The 18,548-nt window shown below is 51.5% G+C and overlaps 1 protein-coding gene across 2 annotated transcripts in view; it reads left to right on the plus strand.

Moving 5' to 3' along the window:
- Positions 1 to 4,608: 4,608 nt before the first annotated feature.
- The window catches only part of KREMEN1 (kringle containing transmembrane protein 1), a 69,133-nt gene continuing 55,193 nt past the window's right edge, over positions 4,609 to 18,548 (plus strand). Inside the window, exon 1 of one of the 2 annotated variants that reach the window (XM_070065775.2) lies at positions 4,609 to 4,912. In XM_070065775.2, the coding sequence (XP_069921876.1) occupies positions 4,816 to 4,912 (97 nt within the window). In that variant the 5' untranslated portion in view covers positions 4,609 to 4,815. The remainder of the gene's footprint in view (positions 4,913 to 18,548) is intronic. The other variant, XM_008274630.5, reaches the window with a different exon arrangement.

Raw genomic sequence — 18,548 nt, forward strand, 5'->3', positions numbered from 1 at the left:
GCCAGGGCCTTAACCCGCTACGCCACAGTGCTGGCTCCCACTTATACAGTTTTTAATATATTGCATTAAAATGCTGTTATTTGGGGGGCGCATTTAGCTGAGTGGTTAAGACAGTGGTTAGTTTTCCAGGTCCCCTACTGGAGTACCTGGTTCAGTTCCCAGATGTCATTTCTGAATCCAGCTCCCTCTAATGCAGATCCTGGGAGGGAACAGTGATGGCACAAGTGACCGAGTTGCTGCCTCCCACATGGGAGACCTGGACTGTGTTCCTGGCTCCTAGGTTCAACCTGGCCCAGTCCTGACCATCGTGGGCATTTGGGAAATAAACCAGTGTATTGGAGCTCTCTCTCTGCCACCAAAATAAATTTAAAAGTTTTAAAACACTGTTATTTGAAAGACACAATTGCAGAGACAGGGGCTCCTGGCTTCAGCCTGGCCCAGCCCTGGCTGCTGCAGCCATTTGGGGAGTGAACCAGCAGATGGAAGACCTCTCTCTCTCTCTCTCTCTCTCTGCTTCTCCTTCTCTCTGTGTGCAACTCTGACTTTCAAATAAATAAATAAGTATTTTTTAAAAATAACTCTTTTTAAAAAATGACTTGCTCAAAGGCTGCTTAGCGGTGGGACCAGGCTCAGTTCCAGGCATGCACACGTCAACACCGAGCTGAACTGCCTCTTGGTCGGGTTTCCTAACCCTGTAATGCTTGCTAAGTGGACCAGCGCTGGGAACAGGGTGAGGCAAGTGAGGCATTTGCCTCAGGCACAAAATTTATGAGAACTTAAAAAAACATAGTAAAAAATTAATTAATCAAGGTAAATAAATATTATTTAAGAAGTATTTTATACGTCTAATAAATGTACAAGGAGACTTCAAGAAGTTCATGGAAAGTGGAGTTAGAATATGAATATATTCTGGTGTAGATAATTTTTAAATCATATTTAATAAGTGTTTCTTTTTTAAAGATTTATCTATTTATTTGAAAGGCAGAGTTACAGAGAGGCAGAGGCAGAGAGAGAGAGAAATCTTTCAAAGCCAGGAGCTTCTTCCGGTTCTCCCACATGGGTGCAGGGGCCCAAGGACTTAGACCACCTTCCGCTGCTGTCCCAGGTGCATCATCAAGGAGCTGGATAGAAAAGGGGCAGCAGGGACTTGAACCAGTGCTCTGATATGGGATGCTGGGGTCACAAGTGGTGGCTTAAACCGCTGTGCCGCAGGCTGGTTGAGCAGGTCATTTAATCTCTGTGTTTTGGGCAGGGGGTGGGGGGATCTGGTAAGAGTGCCTCTGTCGCAGGGCTCCTGGGAGGAATACATGCAATGTAGCCACAAACACCCTGCCCAGTGCTTGGGACAGTCCTCAGTAAGTGTTGGCTGTTGTTGTCATCAAACAGCCTGGGCCTGCCTACAGAGCACAAGCAGACACACAGACAGACGTTAACATCTAGAGGCCTGGGGTGGCTGCCGGCTGCCGGTGCCCTCACTCTTTCCATGAACTAAGGCTGCTAAGTGCCCCAGGCATGGGAAACATTGGAAGGAGCACAGCAGGCCCCTGGGGCCAGGGCCGAGGCCCGTAACTGAGCCCTTCAGCGACCCAGACACACGGTGCCATATTTTTAGCCTCTTGTGTACTATTTCCATCACCTGTGCTGGACTTTCAGCTGGGAAAGAAAAGTGGGGGCGGGGAAGGCTGGACGGAGGCCTCTCCTGCAGCCCCTGGGGGCAAGGGCTGGCCCACTTTTCTGTTTGCACACAGGGCCGATTTCACAGATGTGGCCCCTGTGTAGTGACACAGGTCCCCTCTGCCTGCCTCAATATTCTATTCTTAACCACCTTGAAATCTTTTTTTTTTTCTTCAAGTTTTATTTATTCAAAAAGCAGAATGACAGGGAGTGGGAGGGACAGAAATCTTCCATCCACTCCCCAAATGGCCTCAATGTTTGGGGCTTGGCCAGAAGCCTGGAACTCCGTTCGGGTCTTCCATGTGGGTCCCAGGGGCCCAAGTACTTGGGCCATCTTCTGCTGCTTTCCCAAGGGCATTAGCAGGGAACTGGGTGGGAAGCAGATCAGCCAAGATTGAATCAGAGCTCCTGTATGGGATGGGCATTGCAAGAAGCGGCTTCACCTCTGTGCCCCAATACTGTACTGGCCCCTCAGTGTTCTTAATAATTGTGGATAAAGAACCCTACTTTTTAACTTCTCTCTGGGCCACGCAGGTTACACAGGTTGCTTCAAAAGTTTGCGGGAGTAGAATCAAAGGATAGGGCCGGCGCCGCGGCTCACTGGGCTAATCCTCCGCCTAGCGGCGCTGGCACACCGGGTTCTAGTCCCGGTTGGGGCGCCGGATTCTGTCCCGGTTGCCCCTCTTCCAGGCCAGCCCTCTGCTGTGGCCAGGGAGTGCAGTGGAGGATGGCCCAGGTGCTTGGGCCCTGCACCCCATGGGAGACCAGGAAAAGCACCTGGCTCCTGGCTCCTGCCATCGGATCGGCGCGGTGCGCCGGCCGCAGCGCGCCGGCCGCGGCGGCCATTGGAGGGTGAACCAACGGCAAAGGAAGACCTTTCTCTCTGTCTCTCTCTCTCACTGTCCACTCTGCCTGTCAAAAAAAAAAAAAAAAAAAAAAAGAATCAAAGGATAAGTTCATTTTGGTGCAAAGCAGTTTTAAAATCCATGCATAGTTTTTCATCATATGCATTTCCATTGGAGGGCTCTCATAGACATGGTTTTCATAATTTTTGCACCAAAATAAACGTACCTTGAAATTCTCTTTTCCACGAACTTTTGGAAGTATCCTCTTACAGGCCGTGCTGGTTGTACCCGAGGGAGAGGGAGATGCAGCAAGGGGCCGACGCCGGCCTCGCTGGGGACCCTTCCCGCGTGGGTAGGCCAGTCTGAAGCCCAGGTGTGGCCCAAATAAACCCTGTTGGGAAACTCCTTATGCCCCTTGATATTTCTCCTGTGAAACCAGAATGAGATGCGGAAAAAGCCTTTCAACTGGAAAGAAGCGGATCCTGCCAGCTACACAACTACCCCAGCATCCTATCCGAAGGGGTTCCACAGCCCTCTGTGCACGCCGTTTTCTGGTCTTGCAGTTCTTCTTGGTCTCTGAGACTTGTGTGTGTTTTCCCTTGTTGCTTGCACTGAATGCCAGTTCCAGGAGGCGTGGGCCTGTCTTGTCCTGGGCGCCCGGCGCGTTCCTGGCCGAATATTTGCTGATTGGAGGAAGGCTCGTCTTCCTCAGCCCTTGGCTTTGCGCCGGGGGTTCCCTCTCCGTGCATTCTCTTCGACGGTGCTCCGGCAAGACAGGGGTGCAGAGTTCTGCAGAGCCTGCTGGAGACGGGGGTGGGGGTGGGCGGATGGGGTGCGGTGGGGGGAGCAGAGGCTCCTAATTGTGGAGAAGGGGCAGGCCGGATGGCATGTGGAGGGTGTGTGTTCCCCAAGGAGGAGGCGTGGCAGGCTGGCTAGGGGCGGAGAGGGTCCCTAGATTCCAATAAGAAGCCCAGAGGATTCTTGAACTTGGGAATGACCGTGAAAACAAATGATTCAGTAGGAGTCTCCTTGCCACCCCGCCGGGTCGTGTGGGTGGGGGTCTGGCCTTGGGAGCAACTGGGGTGGGGGACGGGGCCGCTGAGGGGAACTAAGGCTCGGGGAAGGGCGAGGGGCATTCAGGGGCAGGTGCTCCGGGCGCGGCGAGTCGGCACACGAGGGCAGCCGTTCCCGCCGCCGCCGAGCCGCGCGCAGGCCCGCACTTGCAAGCCCGGGACTGGGGACTTGAAAGCGCCGGGCGCACCGCCCAGACCTGTCCCGCCGGGCGTCACCGCTGCGCTTTCGGCGGGAGCCGTAGGAAAATCCCCCTCTCGCCTCGGGGGCTGGGGGAGGTGCGGGGGCGGAGGGAGGCCACCGGCAGACTCCGGGTGCGGCTGGGGAAGATCTGGAGGGGCCGAAGACATGCCACACGCGGGCCGGGCGTTCCAGGAAGCCGCGCGCTGCCTGCGCCCCAGCACGGTCCCATCCAGCCTTGTAAGCTCCCGGCCTGTCTCATCTTTTCTGATTCCTAGTGTGCACACGGCCGAGGCTCCGATCCGGAAACCTGCCCTGACTGCACTAGTATGGATGTTCGGTGGGGTTTAGAACCGGGGCTCAGGACGCTGCTTCCTCCCCAAAGGGGCGCGCGTAAAAGTTTCCATGCAAGCGCTCTGGGGGAGCCGTTGCCTTCATTGCCCCCTAGAAACCCGCCCGGTGTCCTGCAGCTGTCCGAGTGGGATATGAGACCTCACAGACTGACACCAAAGCATCCATTTTTCAAATCACCCCAATGGGCCAAGAAAGGAAAAGCGGTTTGCAAACTGCTGTTCTGACTATTACCGCTGTATTGGAGCCCGTGTGTGGTTACGGCCCGTGGGAAGGTGGAGCGGGGGTCACTGGGCGCCCGGTCCGCGGGCGGACTCGGAGGCAGGGCCCCGGACCGCGCCCCGCACCTGCTGGCCCCGCCCGCCTGGCGCGGATAAATGAGGCAGCCCGCCCTGTGGGTCAGGTGAGGGGGTAATGGGCGTGGCCTGGTGCTTGAGTGGCAGGCGCGGCGTGCGCTCGGGATGGGGCGTGCGTGCGCACAGGCTCCGCCCCTCGGGCCTCGCAGCGCAGCCGGGCGGGCCCCCGGCTCGCCGGGGCGGTGGCGGCGCTGAGGAAGGCGGGCCGGGGCGGGGCGGCCGAGCGGCCGGGGCGGGGCCGCATTCGAGCCCCGCGTCCCGCTCCCATGGCCGCCCCCGGCTCCCCGCGCTGCCCCCTCTCCCCCGGGCCGCGCCCCGGGGCCCCGCACTGACGGCCCATGGCGCCGCCCGCCGCCCGCCTCGCCCTGCTCTCCGCCGCCGCGCTCACGCTGGCGGCCCGGCCCGCGCCCAGCCCCGGTCTCGGCCCCGGACCCGGTGAGTGAGCGACCCCCGGCGCTCGTTCTGCGCGGAGCCCGCCCGAGCGGCGACGCGAGCCGACTCGCTGGGGGAGCCCGTTCCCTCCCGCCTCGGGACCCCTTTCCCAGGCCCCTCAGCGACGCCCCGGGGCCCGGTGGTGTCCTCCGCCTCAGGACTTGGTACTTCTCAGCGACGCCCCTAGGCCGGGACGCTGCCTCAGTGCCTTGGGGAACCCCTTCTCTCTAGTCCGTCAGCGACGCCCCCCACCCCGGGCTGAGCCGTCTCCTCTGTTTCAGGACCCGGGACCCCACCGCCCAAGTGCTTCATTCTGTCCCCGGGCCGCCCCCCTGTACCCCAGTACTTCCTGGGACCCCCAAGTCACTCGGAGACTGTCCCCGGGCCGCCCCCTGCACCCCAGTACCTCCTGGGAACCCCAAGTCTCGGAGGCTGCCCCCGGGCCGGCCCCCCTGCACCCCAGTACCTCCTGGGAACCCCAAGTCTCGGAGGCTGCCCCCGGGCCGGCCCCCCTGCACCCCAGTACCTCCTGGGATCCCCAAGTCTCTCGGAGGCTGCCCCCGGGCCGGCCCCCCTGCACCCCAGTACCTCCTGGGATCCCCAAGTCTCGGAGGCTGCCCCCGGGCCGGCCCCCCTGCACCCCAGTACCTCCTGGGATCCCCAAGTCTCTCGGAGGCTGCCCCCGGGCCGGCCCCCCTGCACCCCAGTACCTCCTGGGATCCCCAAGTCTCTCGGAGGCTGCCCCCGGGCCGGCCCCCCTGCACCCCAGTACCTCCTGGGATCCCCAAGTCTCGGAGGCTGCCCCCGGGCCGGCCCCCCTGCACCCCAGTACCTCCTGGGATCCCCAAGTCTCTCGGAGGCTGCCCCCGGGCCGGACGCCCCCTGCAGCCCGGTACCTGCGAGGATCCCGTCCCCGAGTCTCAGCGACAGACCTTTGGCTGGGACGGCTGCCCCACATCAGGACACCGCACCCCTCCTCTCAAGACCCCCAGCGACACCCGCCTCGGGCCGGGACCCCTCCTCCTGCCTACCCCGGTGGACCCAGGCGCCTCCCCGCTGGAGCGGCCGCCCAACCCCTGTCTCCGCCTGGGTCCCCGCCGAGCCCGCTCGCCCCACACCTAGCTTCTTGTGGAGCGACTCGTCCGCTCCCGCTCCGCTAGGGTCAGGTCAGGGTCCTCGGGCGACCTGCTGTGCCCGGCCAGGACGCCCCCTCCCTGCCCCCCGGGGCTGCTTTGAACTTGCCCATGACTCAGGTTATGGCTCCGTGGGGAGGATGGGAGGGAAACCTCCCCGCTACAGAGCTCCTGCTGAGAGTGCACGGCGGGGGGGCCCCCTGGCTTGGGTAACCCCATACTTTAGAGAGGTCGCCTGCTCCCCAGGCAAACCCAGGTCTTCCCTAGGTGGGGCCCTGGCTGGGGCTGAGATGGGACTTAGCTTCTCCACTCTGCTTTCCTCACGGTAGATGCCTTCCAAGTTGACGAGCGAGCAGCAGGGTGTTCCCTGGTGGGGCTGGGTTTCTGTGCGCGTCATAGACCTTTGTGAAAGGCATGGGAAGGGTTCATTACCTCTGTCACCGGAGTGGGAAAACCGGACCCAGAGTCACAGCCGGGACCTTGCTGGTGGCAGAGAACTCAGCTGCTGTGTTTACTCATCCACTTGGATTAGTGAAAAGGCTTGGACTTGCTGTTGGTCCCTTACTGTGTGACACTGGCTGTGCCTCCAGTTCCCTGAGCCTCAGTCACGTTTGGGAAGGGGGCGGGGGGAATGATAACTCCTTTGCGGGATGCTGGGAAGAGAACATGATGCACTATAGGTAACACATGGCATGCAGGGAAGGCAGTCAATAAACATATTTTAATAATCCCTTTTATAGTGCTTCACAGTTCATCAAGTGCTAGACACCTCATTTGCCCCCGACTGCTCTGAGCTTCCCGTGCGGTTAATCCCCACAAAAGGCAAAGCTTGGCGTTAGATCAGTAGAACGGGGTCTCCAAGTGCCGTAAACCTGAGGCGCGCAGTAAGTGGTTTCGGAGTGTTCACTGCCTTCGGAGGGACTCCTACAATTTGATCACTGCTACTGTCTGCCATATGTGAGGAGGGAGGGAGGAGGGAGGGACATTCTCAGAGCCAGGATATGTCAACAGAGCCGTCACCTAGTAACCCCTTAGCTCCAGTTTGCCATCTGCGTGTTCAGGATTGCATGTCCTCTACAGAGAGGCAGGGAGGGTGGAAACAGACTGGGTCCCCTCCTGCAAAGGGCAGGCGTGAGCTGTCGTGTGCTTACGCTTGTGGCAGGTGCAGTCCTTCTCCCAGGTGCTTTGCTTGCAAGGGTCCGATGCAGCAGCATTGGGTGTGGTTTTTATCAGGAGTCTGGGATAGGGGCAAATAAATAACTATAGTGAAATGATTTATGATAAGTGACAGTCCTCAAACATGGGTGCTTCTAGTCCCAGAAGCAGTTTGGGGAAGATACCATACAGTCATCCGCATCACTTCCTGTTGAGAAACTGCCCGCTCGTTTTTAAAATCCTTTCCGATAAAAAACCACGTTTTCTTTGAGGATATGCCAAGCTTACCATTTTTACATTTCGTGATACTGTAATTTTCTCTAAAATTTTGTGGATGGAAAAAATTATTCCAATACTTATATTCTGCACAATTTTGTAATATTTAAATTACTGGTGGTTTGCGTTTTTGAATGCTGACTTTATAAACACAGTTAGCTCATTCCCCATCAATGCTACTTCTAATTACAGTGTAGCTAACCCCAAATGATCCTCCTTTCTTCTCCCCCATTCTTTCCTAGAGATTCTCTCCCTTCTTTCACTACTGATAAGAAGGAAGATAGAGGTTAATGGGAGCTAGAGGAAGGCAGCCAGGGTCCTGGGGCCCGTGGGCTTCAGAGTGGGCTCCCGGCATAGGGCACAGGTGGAAGCGGGGAAGTTTCATGGGTGTTTTTCTGAATTTGGGAGCTCTCAGGCGTGTGTCAACAGTTTCTCTGCTTAAGCTGTATAAATCTAAACCGATGCTCATTCTTTTCTAACTCTTCGTCTGGAATGTGTCCTATCAGCCCAGAGCATGTCCTGCCATAAAACCTGTGAGTCGGGTGAACATTAAGACATCAACAGAGGGCTGGCTCTCTTGGGACTTGCTTAATGCCCATAGAAGTCCCTGTAGGAGCCTGGGGGCTGAGACAGTGAGGGAGTGGAAGCAGATCCCCACACATGCCAGTTACCAAAGGGCTCCTCTCGGAGTGTTTTAAGAAACTCCATTTTGACCTGGTGTCAGGGCACTCTGATCCTTTCGTGAAAAGTTGTCTCAGTCTCTGGACAAACTATTTAAATGTTAGAGATATGCAGTGAACACTTTGATTTGTCTTAAAACAAGAAAGCATTTCATTTAGGTTCACTGCCAACAAACAGCAATTTGGTTCACTCTGTAGATCTTATTGAAACACTGGTGGTTCCCCATAGTGGGACTAAAAGCCATGAACAATTAAGATAAAATATATTACTTTAAAATAGCCTCACAATATACAGATTGGAAACTTCTGGTGGTGGGCCATACACCATCTTTAGAACTGGGAAGGCTGGAATGCCACCCGCAGCTCTAGGTCCGGTGTGGACACACATTTTTCATGAAGGGTGAGACAGTAAATAACTGGGGCTTTGTGAACCACATACTGTCTGTTGCAGCTACGCAACTTCACAGGACAAAAACAGCTATAGACAAAACGTAAATGAACAGGTGTGGTTGTGTTCCAGTAAAACACTATGGATACTGAAATTTGAATTTCACATTTTTTTTCTGTGTCACAAAATATTGTCATTTTTTTCAGAATTAAAAAAGTTGAAAACCCAGTCTTAGCTTGCAGGTCCACAGGCTGTACTTCGCCAAGTCTTGCACTAGTTCCATGTCTATTGATTTTTTTTCAATGTTCAGTGGTCTGGAAAAGGTGATATGGAGGCCTGATTTTGGTAAATGATGAATCTTTTCTCATTTATTGTTAACTGACATCAAACAGGAGAAAAGGTTGAAATGGTAAATTTTATATTCTAGCAGAAAGAGGTATGTATGAAGAAAAGTTCAGGCATATACATGTGAGTCTTTAATATGACTTTTTTAAAAAATGGCTTTAAAGAGAGATTCCGTGGGGTCCAGAAGACACAGCCTGCCTTGCTTCGTTCAGCTGGACCTGCAGTTGTAGCTAACCATGGAGCGACCTGCTTCTCAGAGGAAAGGCCAGGCAGCAGGTGGCACCAGCCCTGAGACATAGGAAACCAGCGAGAAGGGGGAAAAAAGAAGAAAGCAGACCTCTGCCACTTTGCTAAGCAGTTAACTCTTATTTCCATAGCAGGACTGTTGTATTTAAAGTCTTAAAGGCAAAAAAACCAACCCAACAATGTGCTTAGCATGGCCGATTATGTTGCTTTAATTAAAACATTTTTTGAAAAAGCAAAATGAAACATTCAAACATACCAAGTTGATTGTGTTTGTCCTGCGGGACAGTTAATGCAAAACACTTGAGAGAGGCCGGAAGTTTGGCTCTGTAGCTTTTGCCTGGGTTTTTGCAGAATCAGGCCAACACAGAAGGAAGTTGGTGTGTCCCTTGGCAAACCAACCATCCACGTTTTGAGGTGAGATCCCCAGCACCAGGATACCCTCTTGGCAGGTTTAGTTCCTTGCGTGTTCAGCGTGACCTTGAGAGACAGCTGGAACCTGGAAGTGTTCCTCGAGGGGGAGGGGGAGCGGTTTCAGGTCCCTGTTTTTTCTCCCTCCCCTGCCTTCATTGCCTTCCTCCCGGGCGGCAGTGCTTCTGCCCCGACCTCACCCTCTGAGACACTGGATTCCGACTGAGCAGGAGAAGGAAAGAGACCATTGTAGAGATGTCAGAGGGGTGTGCCGATGCCTTGCAGATTGCCGCTCTGCAGAAATGTGCCTTTTCCTCCTCTCAGGGAATCCTCCACCACACACACACACACACACACCCTTCCTTTATTTTAAGTCTTCTTTCTAGGTAAACACCTCCCTAGCCTGGACTTGTACCAGACTGAAGAGGAATGAAGAGCCGGGCGCTAGGAAGCACCTTGGCAGACGAAAGATTTCAGGCCACCTCACAGGCAGAGTTGCTCCTCTCCCTCCCAGTTATACAAGAGGACCCTCCCTGGGCTGCCCCTCTGCTGGGCCCAGCTTCTAGTTTCCCTTGCCACGGATTTAATCCCTGGCAAGTAGCCAGAGCATTAAACTTTTATTGTTCAATTTACCACAAGGGCGGGGCCCTGCTTCTAGTGGGCTGAGGAGGCTGCAGCCGCTTCCAAACCAAGTGTCACACCACATTAGCAACTGCGCACTCTGAGGACGGCATTGCATTCAGTTTGGTTAGGTTTTTGGTGAGAACCAGAACAGCGTGCTCACACTTAAAGTTTGAAAGCCAGGACGTAGTGCAGACGGCATAGGCGGCTTTTAAAGATGACGCCCGACAGTTGACGCTGTCAGCAGGTTCTGCTGACTGCCTGGTGTCTTTGCACCACGCACCTTCCTGAGTGCCCTGACGTCAGATGGAAACATGGCGACCAAGTGGATCTCCTCTGGATAGCAGGACTGCTGGCCAGTCCCAGCACAGTATGGAAATTACTTGCTGCTGTTCAATCTATAAAAATTCATCTTCAAAGAAAATTATTGGGCTGGTAAAAATATTTTTAATAATGACCACAGAAGCCATATTTGTTTTCCTTTGATGTTCTTCCGAAGACTCTTCTGGTTCTAATCATATTGTTCCCACATAAAATAGAGTGGAAATCTACAATAATAAAATCCCTATCCCTCCGTCTATGGGGAAACAAACAGGATGGGGACTGTCTTTTTAAGGGGCTTTCCCCTGCCCTCTCCCCAGACTCAAAGCCTCTATTACTGGTGGGTGTTTTGGCATCAGTTAAGGGCCTTCAATCCTTCCCTTCCTCCATGTTTTGCTCTTTCATTAAAGTGTTTCTGTTGTCTAATTATATCCTTTCAATCAAATTAGAGACTACAGCATCTGGTGAGGGCCCTAACTGCTGCCATCTGCACCTCGCACACGCAGGCCTCTTCAGCTGAGAATCGCTCAGCTTCCAAATGGCAGGAAGAGATTTGGAAAAAGTTTAGTTGGAGGAGAGTTTGACTTAAAAGGCACATCTTCAAAGGCTGGGTGCGACGCCCTGCTCGCTGTGATGTGTGCTCGGCCGTACGGAGCGTCACTGGCTCGCTTCACCGAGACTTCTCCAGCGATTCCGGCAGGGGAAGGCTGTCTCAGCTGGGAGGATCAGGCCTTCTCCTCCCTGTTGTGGGCTTGCAGGGGCCCAGGCAGAGCTGAGAATGCCTCTCTTGAGAGCAATCTTTTGTTATGTGACCACTGGTTAATGGATGTGACACTTTTCTGTTTATTTGACCATTTCTTCTGACCCAGTGATTTCAACTGGAGGAGATTTCACCCCCAAGGGATATTTTGCAATACTTGGAGGCGTTTTTTCACCATCTCAGCTGAGGGCGGACTGCTGGCATGAAGCAGGTAGAAGCCAGGGATGCCGCTGAACGTGCCAGAAGGCCCGGGCTTGTCCTGGAGGTCAGCGGTGTGCAGGCTGAGACACTGTCCTGTGTGCAGTTTTCTCTCCTGAGAAAGCAGATTCTCCACTGTCCACGTCCAAACTCCGTAAGTGTTTCTGAGAACAGTGTTGGAGAAACGAGTGGAGTGAGGAGGCCTGTGATTCACTGTCTTTCCACTCTCTCACCCAATTACATTTGAGTCTCAGATAAACCCCAAAGCATTGTTTCAGTACATTTCAATTTACCTGCATTTTTTTTATTTGCTAAATCTGGCTACCCTGTTCCAGATCCACAAAGCATCACGTGAAACTTCACAACCAAAATGAACCTGTGGGCCACCATCTGCCCTTACTTCTGTTGCTGGGTGGCAAGAGAGGACAGCACTGCCAGTGCCTGCCTGTTCATAAGCCGGTGCCGCATGGAGTCCTTCCTTCTGCGTGAAGCTGTCTCCCTCTTGGAACTCCTGACAGCTGTCTCTTGAGTCGTATTTGTATGCTGGGACCAGTTACCAAGGGCTTATCAAATGCCTGCCGTGTGCCCAGTGTCTGCGACCAGGACTCATCCCTGTGCCTGTTCACAGAAAACCTCAGCTTTTGTGCTTCAGGTTTCTCTTTGAAGATGTGCTCTAGAGACAGCAGCTCCTGGATCAGCTGAGGAAGCTGGAAAGTCCGGAGTCTGCTCTCCGCAGAGCACTGGCCGCCCCACCACAGTCAGCAGTGTGAAACTTGTCCAGAAGCTGGACTGCTTCCGAGTCTGATGGAGCGCTGCAGATAGGGCAGAATAGGACTGTGCAAGAGATAATGGAAAAGGGTGTCGATTCGAGCAAGGTGTGCTCCAAACAAACTCAGAATGTAAAAATGTATATTTGTTAAAAAGGGGACGGATTATTGCTCCATTAGCCCATCATCAATGTCAATGATTTCCTTTAAATAGCGGAGTCCCCTGGTGTAAGTAGCCAACATTTTACTCTGAGATACTCAGTTTCCATAAACATTCCGGGAACTTCTCCTAGGTCGTTGCTAGGTCTAGGTCCTGAGGCTGGCCTAGAAGCCGAGGCACTCTGACTGTGTCTGTAGTGGGCACGTTTCCAGTTCCCCAGTCACCTGCTTCCCTCAGCAGACGTTTGTCAGGTGCCTTCTGTGTGTGGTCTGTAATTGCTGAGCACACGAAGATGAGTAAGATGTTCGAGAAGCTCATGGGCTGCTGGAAACAGGACCAGGTGCCTTTTCAGCAATTACAGTAGATGAGTTGTGCGGCAGGTGCTGTGGGACTTGTTTTGGATCTCTGACTCTTTTTTTTTTTTAATGTATTTATTATTTACTTGAAAGGCAAAGTTACAGAGAGGCAGAGGCAGAGAGAGAGAGAGAATATCTTCCATTCACTGGTTCACTCCCCAAATGGCTGCAACAGCCAGAGCTGGGTTGATCTAAAACGAGGAAGCCAGGAGCTTCTTCTGGGTCTTCCACATGGGTACAGGGGCCCAAGGATTTGGACCATTTTCTGCTTTCCCAGGGGCCCAGCAGAGAGCTGGATCAGAAGTGCAGCAGCCGGGACTCACACTGGCACCCACATAGGATGCCAGCACTGCAGGCGGCAGCTTTACCCAATAAGTCATAGCACCGGCACCTGGATCTCTGATCTCTACCGGGGTCTTCAGGTTAAGCGTTCTTTTATTTTTTCCTTAAACATTTATTTATTTATTTGAAAGAGTTACTGGAGTGGGGGAAACAGAAACAGAGAGAAAAGAGAGAGAATGAATCTTTGATTCACTGGTTCACTCCCCAAATGACAGCAACACATGGAGCTGGGCTGATCCGAAGCCAGGAGCCAGGAACTTCTTCCAGGTCTGCCACGAGGGTGCAGAGGCCCAAGGACTTGGGCCATATACTGCTTTCTTAGGCGTATTAACAGGGAGCTGGACCAGGAGTAGAGTAGCCAGGACTGGAACCAGCATCTACATGGTATATGGCTTTATCCTCTATGCCATAGCACTAGCCCCTAGGTTAAGCATTCCTAATCTAAAAATCCAAAACCCAAAACATTTTGAGCAACGACATGACACCTGAATTCATTTGACAGTTCACAGTTCAAAACATAGGTACTGGGCAGGCATTGTGAATTGCATTAAGCTGCCCCTTGGGATGTCTGCGTCCCATAGCAGAATGCTGGCGTGAGTTCTGGCTCCTCTGCTTCTGATCCAGCTTCCTGCTAACGCTTCTGAGAAGCTGGTGGATGATGGCCCAAGTGCTTGGCTCCCTGCTGCCCATGTGGGAGAACTGGATGGAGTTCCAGGCTCCTGGCTTCAACTTAACCAGTCCTGGCTATTGCAGGCATTTGGGGAGTGAGCCAGCAGAAGAGGATCCATCTCTTTCCTTCTCTCTCTCACTTTGCCTTTCAAAAAAATAAAAATAAAAAAAAAACCTTTAAAAAGTAAAAAGCATGCAAAAATATATATATATAATTACCTTCAGGTTATATGTGTAAGGTATAAATGAAAAATAAATTAGTTTTGTACTTAGGCTTGAGTGCTCTTCCCAAGATATCTCATTATGTCTATGCTGATAGTCTAAAATCTGAAAAAAAATATGAAATTGGAATCACTTCTGATCCCCAGCATTTTGGATAAGGGATACTTGATTTGTGGTGCCATCTCTTCTATACCCAGAGCTTTCAAATGGTTCTCTACCTTGTATCTTGCTTTTTGTTTTCTTTAGTTTTTTTTTGCCTCTTTTTTTTTTTTTAAGATTTATTTATTTATTTGAAAGAGTTACGGAGAGAGAGGAGAGGCAGAGAGAGAAAGAGGTCTTCCTTCCAGTAGTTCACTCCCCAGATGGCTGCAATGGCCAGAGTTACGCCGATCTGAAGCCAGGAGCCAGGAGATTCTTCCAGGTCTCCCACTCGGGTGCAGGGGCCCAAGGACTTGGGCCATCTTCTACTGCTTTCCCAGGCCATAGCAGAGAGCTGGATTGGAAGTGGAGCAGCTGGGTCTTGAACTGGCACCCATATGGGATGCTGGCGCTTCAGGCCAGGGCGTTAACCTGCTGCGCCACAGCGCCGGCCCCTTCTTTAGTTCTGACTTATAATAAACTGAGGTATACCCTTCAGAAAGCTGGACTTGGAGCTTTCAACTATTTCATTCATCCTGTGTCCTAATCTGGAAACTGTAGTGTGCAATTCTAGTTCAAGATCGAGGTGGATATTTATAAATAAATATCTAAAGTAGATCTATTTGTACTTATTATGTCCAAACACTTGACGCTGGCAGAGCATGACTGAATATGTTCTGTTCTTTCTGATGGTAAAGTCCATCAAGGTACTTTGGTGAATGATGAAATGTTTTTTTCTTAGCATTCTATTGAGCTGGTGTCTTCTGACCGGCTGAGTCTTTTCCTTAACAGAGTTGTGGCTTAATCTCTCAGTATATGTTACAGAGCTAGATGCTGATAGGTTAACGATCTTTTTTTTTTTTTTTTTTTTTTTTGACATGTAGAATCACAGACAATGAGAGAGAGAGAGAGAGACAGAGAGAAAGGTCTTCCTTCTGTTGGTTCACTCCCCAAATGGCTGCCATGGCCAGTGCTGTGCCAATTTGAAGCCAGGAGCCAGGTGCTTCCTCCTGGTCTCCCATGCAGGTGCAGGGGCCCAAGCACTGGGCCCATCCTCCACTGCTTTCCCAGGCCACAGTAGAGAGCTGGACTGGAAGAAGAGCAACCGGGACTAGAACCCGGCACCCGTATGCGATGCCGGTGCCGCAGGCGGAGGATTAGCCTAGTGGGCCACGGTGCTGGCCCCTGATCCTTTTTTTTTTTTTTTTTTTAAGATTTATTTATTATTTTATTTATTTGAATGACAGAGTTACAGAGAGAGGTAGAGACAGAGAGACAGGGGTCTTCCATCCGCTGGTTCACTCCCCAAATGGCTGCAGTGGCCAGAGCTGCACCGATCTGAATCCTGGAGCCAGGAGCTTCTTCCAGGTCTCCCACACAGGTCCAGGGGCCCAAGCACTTGGACCATCTTCTGCTGCTTTCGCAGGCCATAGCAGAGAGCTGGATCGGAGAGGGAGCAGCCGGGACTAGAACCATATGGGGTGCTGACGCTTCAGGCCAGGGCTTTAACCCACTGTGCCACAGCACTGGCCCCTAATGATCCTTTATCTCAAAAACTATCTTTTTGTCTTCAGTTTGACGACTATATGTGTTTATAATATCCCAAATGATAACTAGAAATTCTTTAAGCACTGCTGCTTATTTGTAGTGACTGTTTCCAGCACAGACAGCTACCCTCTCACAGCAATGGCTGTGGCATGTTTTCCAGTGGGTCCTGCCTGGGTAGGAGGGAGCAAATTCAAGATGAGAGCCAGATGGGAAAAGAGTAGCACCCACGCCATTGTGTGCTGGGCCTTCTCTGTCTCAGCAATATTTGTTTTCTGAATTTTTACTTAGCAAGTAATAATTATTTTACAAATAATGACAAATGTTTTCATGTGTTTTCCAAATTTAAACTTCTCCTTACGATAGATTTAATATTTCTTGGAATGGTCTTTTAAGTAATTAAAATTTCATCTGTTAATAGCAATTATGAAATTAGAGATTCAAATAGGAGACTTCAAGCCCCCTTCCAACAGTATAAATTCTTTAGTTTTGAGAGGCACAGCCTTGTCTTCTGTTACTGTTTTTAATTAAGGACACCGTCTCCCTAAGTGAAAAAGAAGATCTAGAAGGTGTCTTAGGGGCAGGCATTTGGTGCAGTGGTTGAGTCTGTGCTTGCAATGCCTGCATCCCATATCAGAATGCCTGGTTCAAGTTCTGGTTCCTTTTGCATCCAGTCAACTTCCTGCTAATGGGCACACCCTTGGAGGCAGCAGTGATGCCTCACGTACCTGGGTCCTTGCCACCCACCTGGGAGACCTGGATTGAGTTCCAGGCTCCTGTTTCAGCCTTCCCAGCCCTGTCTGTTGCCGCTGCTGGGGGAGTGAAACAGCGGGTGGAAGATTCTCTCTCTCTCTCTCTGCCTTTCAAAGTAATTAATTAAATAAATACATTTTAACCAATTTTCTAAAATAAAGGTATTTTAATAGAAAAGCTACTGAAAAACTTTAAAAGCTTTAAAAACTACAGTGATTATTTCGGTGGCAATCCTACTTGGGCAGAAGTACAGCTTGGTCTGTGATCATTATGCGCTGTTAATATGTAACCCAGGAACATGATGCATGAATGTCTGCCTTGATTTTTAGATGGCTGAATTTATGGCTGATTGAGTTCTTGAAAAGAAACTAAGATTAATTGCAAAACAACATGTTTTCAAGATATCTTTAGGGGCCAGCAGGTCTAGAGGTTTAGAGGTTTAAACAGCCATCTGCAGTGCTGGTTCAAGTCCCAGCTGCTTCACTTCTGATCGAACTCCCTGCTAATGCTCCTGGGAAAGCAGCAGAGGGTAGCCCATGTGCTTGGCCCCTGCACCCACATGAGAGACCCAGAAGAAGCTCCTGGCTCCTGACTTTGGCTTGGCCCAGCCCTGGCCCTTGTGGCCATTTGGAGAGTGAACCAGCATGTCCTGTCTCTTTCTGTAACTCTGACTTTCAAATAAATAAATACATAAAAGATATATTTTAAAAAATTTATTTGAGAGATGGAGAGATCTTCCATCTGCTGGTTTCCTCCCCCACTACCCACAACAACTAGGGCAGGGGCAGGCTTAAACTGAATGCCGACTCAGTCTGGGCCTCCTATATGTGTTGCAGGGACTCAAGTACTCCATCCATCATCTGTCTCCAGGAGCGTGCATTAGCAGGAAGCTGAACCAGAAGTAGGTTAGCCGAGACTGGTACCAGGCACTTCAGTATGGATGAGAGCATCCCAAGCAGAAACTTAGCTGCTGCAGCAAATACCTGCTCCTAAAAATTTTTTATTGTGGGAATTTAAGACGTAGAAAAATAGAAGAAAGTTAGTAAGTTATGTGTATCTATCGCCCAGCTTCCATAATTATCAATATTATTTCACCTCTACCTGCTTTCTTCTCTCTCACTAGATTATTATTTTTAATAACTTTTTAAAAACATTTTAAAGTACCTCTTTATTTTTTTTAAAAGATTTGGGGCTGGCGCTGTGGTGCAGCGGGTTAACACCCTGGCCTGAAGCGCCAGCATCCCATATGGGTGCTGGTTCGAGTCCTGGCTGCTCCACTTCTGATCCAGCTCTCTGCTATGGCCTGGGAAAGCAGTAGAAGATGGCCCAACTCCTTGGGCCCCTGCACCCACGTGGGAGATCAGAAGGAAGCTCCTGGCTCCTGGCTTCAGATCGGCGCAGCTCCGGCCGTTGCAGCCCATTGGGGAGTGAACCAGCAAATGGATGACCTCTCTCTCTCTCTTAAAAAAAAAAAAAAAGAGAGAGATTTATTTATTTAAAGTCAGAGTTACGCAGAGAGGGAGAGAGAGAGAGAGAAGTCTTAAATTCCCGGCTGGCGCCGCGGCTCACTAGGCTAATCCTCCGCCTAGCGGCGCCGGCACACCGGGTTCTAGTCCCGGTCGGGGCGCCGGATTCTGTCCCGGTTGCCCCTCTTCCAGGCCAGCTCTCTGCTGTGGCCAGGGAGTGCAGTGGAGGATGGCCCAGGTGCTTGGGCCCTGCACCCCATGGGAGACCAGGAAAAGCACCTGGCTCCTGGCTCCTGCCATCGGATCAGCGCGGTGCGCTGGCCGCGACAGCCATTGGAGGGTGAACCAACAGCAAAGGAAGACCTTTCTCTCTGTCTCTCTGTCCAAAAAAAAAAAAAAAAAGAAGTCTTAAATTCCCATAAGCAATTGGGCCATCTTCCGCTGCTTTCCCAAGCGCTTTACCTTGAGAGCTGGATTGGAAGTGGAACAACTGAGACTTGAACCGGCACTCATAGGGAATGCTGACATTGCAGGCAGCAGGTTAACCTGCTGTACCACAGTGACAGCCCCCAGTTCTAACCATTTTGCTGCTAATGGTAGAATTTCATTCTTTTTTTTTTTTTTTTTTTTTTTTTTTTTTTTTTTTTTTTTGACAGGCAGAGTGGACAGTGAGAGAGAGAGACAGAGAGA

Source organism: Oryctolagus cuniculus, chromosome 21, assembly GCF_051225735.1.
Source record: "Oryctolagus cuniculus isolate XC-2025 breed Fujian yellow rabbit chromosome 21, ASM5122573v1, whole genome shotgun sequence".
Lineage (NCBI taxonomy): Eukaryota > Metazoa > Chordata > Mammalia > Lagomorpha > Leporidae > Oryctolagus > Oryctolagus cuniculus.